The sequence below is a fragment of the Sorghum bicolor genome, chromosome 6 (assembly GCF_000003195.3).
Source record: "Sorghum bicolor cultivar BTx623 chromosome 6, Sorghum_bicolor_NCBIv3, whole genome shotgun sequence".
NCBI lineage: Eukaryota > Viridiplantae > Streptophyta > Magnoliopsida > Poales > Poaceae > Sorghum > Sorghum bicolor.
The window spans coordinates 60,236,769-60,239,863 of NC_012875.2; the positions used below are offsets into that span (position 1 = coordinate 60,236,769).

Sequence of the window (3,095 nt, forward strand, 5' to 3'; positions counted from 1 at the left end):
AAATAGCTAAAATCAGTATTTTGGGTCAAGAAAAAAAATATCAACAGTGAGATCTGTAACCAAGCCCTGTCCATTGGGCAGGCCAAAACCATCGGGCTTAGGCTAGGCCCACAGACTGGGCCAGCCTCAATTTGCTCAGGTCTAACCACGGTAAGCAGGTGAAATGAAAATTTTTCTGTCAATGCCATTGCTAGGTGTTGTCACCCAAACATGATTGAACCGAAAGATAATTCAGTATCGTGAGGCTATGAAATATGTCATGCATGGCATGGAGTAGAAACTCTGACTCCATTACTTGTGTACATTACATTGTCGCATTCCTCATCAGGCCATCAAACCTTCAGCCAGGCCATCACCTCTCACGGCCAGTGCAGTAAATCTTCACCCTAAGCTAGATAAATTTCTCGCGTGTTTCCCAGAGAGAAATTAGGTCGAGTAGGAATACAACATGCAGAAGCACATCGGCTTTACAAAATTTGAGGCACGTCAACACTCAGGCCCTGTTTGGTTCCCCTTGTTAAATTTTAGCGAGCTAAACTTTAGTCACTTTAGTAGCTAAAGTTCTAAACACATTGACTAAAAGGAGCTAAAATAGAGCTAAAATAGTTTAGTTCCATTAGTCACCCAAGAGTAGCTAAAATAATTTTAGCTAGCTAAAATTTAGTAAGAGGAACCAAACGGGGCCTCAATCTAGGCCGATGTGCATGGCACATCTTCAGTACAATCTGGACTCTTAGTTCGTTTCACATCAGGTTCAGGAGCTGGCGGCTTGGACGGCCTATTGGGCTTGATCTCTTCGACCTTCTCCGTTGGGACATCAAACTACAGCGCAACAACATAATATGACTAGTTGGATTCCTCATGGATAGTGGAAAACATAATGATCGATATAGAAGCCAAGATGCAGCACGCATAAAAGATATGATGCTTTTGAATATTAGACATACCCTGTATCCACAGCCAGACACACAAGCATTGAAGCATTCCTACATGGAAAACTGAATTCGTCAAAAACTACATTGAATAACTGAAGCTTATCCGTATGTCACAAACCATATGCAAACAATAATTTACAAAACAAAATTTATTAGTATTCCCTTAACAGATCTCAACAGCTATGGTTGTTGTGAATCGATGCCAGAAAAGTTTAATACCAAAACTTTGGGAATTCACAAGCACTCTATATTTCTCCAAGATTTATATTAACTTGTGTTACCTGTTGTCACAAAATTATCAATAAATCGACATATAATCGTTAACATAGGCAAAAACTGATATTTACATACCACTCAAATTATTCAACCAACAAATCTACTAGTGAACTCTGGTTTGTGACCGAAATATCAGAATTAACTACATCTACTGGCGCTATGCCTGTAAATATGTTGAAGCATCGCTGCATTTATGCTTTTTAAGAAAGTAATCATTGTTTCATGCTTCAACTCAACATATAAATTTTAAAATGTTGAGCAAATAAAGGATTACATGACCCCAGTCACAAATACCATAGTTATAGCCTTACACGCTTCATACTAAAAAAATGCCACTGGTGCCCTGCTTATGCAGATCAAATAATAAAAGATATGAAAAAAATATATTAGGCTAAGAACAACTCCAAGGAGTGCATAAAGTAGTTGAAAATGACATCAATTATCTATTTATTCCTAGCCATGCGCTCCTCTAAACTTGATTCTGTAAGGAGCATGTTCAATATATAACAGCCGGAAAGTTGTAAATGTAGAAGGGCAGCAATAACCAGAATAGATGGTAAATGTTTGGTTTATATAATAACTTGTACAGGATGTAAACGGAACAAACAGTAAAATGAAGGACTCACCAAAGAGTAACTATCCTGCCCTGGAGATCGATCAATATAGGCGCTCCACTGGCGATCTTCTAACACCGGATCTTTGTAGCATATTTCAGTACATTTTCCTATGCCTGAGGAGTTCACAACAAGTAAGTCGCCGTGCGCACTACAAATACAGCGTCAAGAAAACGCAATACCATACTTTTCACAAATACGTACGACTTTACGAGCATACACGTTAGCAGAGGCAGACAGGCACGACACTATGACAGGAGCCAGAGACCTAGTGCTAACAATCAATTCTTAATCGACAGAAAAACTGAAAAACTGAACGAGCTACTCTGAAATCAAGCAATTTAGCTCCAGGAAGAGCTAAATCCAGGGGATGATACGCAGCAACAGCCATTCGTTCGGCTTCCACATCAAGTATACTCACACTCGTCCCAGGTGTCGCCGTCCGCGTTGCACCCCTTCTTGCAGAACACCCTCCCTGTAAATAATAAAACCCAAATGGCAGAAAGGAGAGGAGAAGATAAGACTCGTTAGCTTGGAGTGAAGCAAAGCAACCAAATGATTTCGCGGGGGGGCAAGGTGGACCGAGGCACTGACATGGGATCTGCACGAGGCTCGCGTACTTCTTGGTGCAGCAGCTGCCGCACGGCGGCGTCCAGTCGCCGGAGAACATCCTGGCCTGCCTCCGGCGCCAATACCTCCCGCGTCTCGCACGGACACGGATCGGTAGGCGAAGCGAGCGGCAGCGGGACCGCGGCGGCTGCCGAAGGATGCTGGTGCGCGGGCCCCGGTAAAGGGGGAGGCGAGGGGGCAGGGGTCCAGGAAATGGAGGTGGAGAGGGAGCGGCGGCGGCGGCGCGTTGTTCGGTTGCTATGGTCTGTACGCTGGTCGGTGGTGCGGAGCAAATTGGGGAGGGATTTTATTGTAGATAGATAAAACAATAAATGGAAATGGAAAAGAAAAAGGGTTACCGCACGCAGCTTACCTCGGAGCTCGGATGGTTAGATTCTGGTGACGATTGCATCTGTCAATCCATCCATATTAAAGCCCCCGAGTTGACTGCTTGTTTCTTTTTTTTTTTTGATAAAGTGACTGGTTGTTTATCTTGTGTTGAATTAATTTTAGAATTTTAAATATTGTATTTTCAGTAGTATAAGGTACATGCTTGTCGACGGCAAGATATGTCTATAATAGTATCACCATCTCAAGATTTGTGGAAGATGTTCACATAATAATTATAATATATCTAAGTTATAAACCTAAAAACTTTTCA

At 42.2% G+C, this 3,095-nt stretch overlaps 1 protein-coding gene across 1 annotated transcript; it reads right to left on the reverse strand.

Annotated features, from left to right (window-relative positions):
- Positions 215-2,731, reverse strand: LOC8076477. Its single transcript, XM_002448742.2, has 5 exons — positions 2,420-2,731; positions 2,247-2,300; positions 1,838-1,941; positions 948-986; positions 215-822 (listed from the first exon to the last, which is right to left on the reverse strand). The coding sequence occupies exons 1-5, from the start codon at positions 2,493-2,495 to the stop codon at positions 691-693; spliced, it is 405 nt and encodes a 134-aa protein (XP_002448787.1). The 5' UTR covers positions 2,496-2,731; the 3' UTR covers positions 215-690.

Coding starts and splice junctions, on each gene's coding strand:
- LOC8076477 (XM_002448742.2), bottom strand. CDS start 2,495: ATGTTCTCCGGCGACTGGACGCCGCCGTGCGGCAGCTGCTGCACCAAG. Junction 1,942..2,246: donor CGGCGACACCTGGGACGAGT/GTGAGTATACTT, acceptor TGAACTCCTCAG/GCATAGGAAAATGTACTGAA. Junction 823..947: donor TGTCTGGCTGTGGATACAGG/GTATGTCTAATA, acceptor GTTGCGCTGTAG/TTTGATGTCCCAACGGAGAA.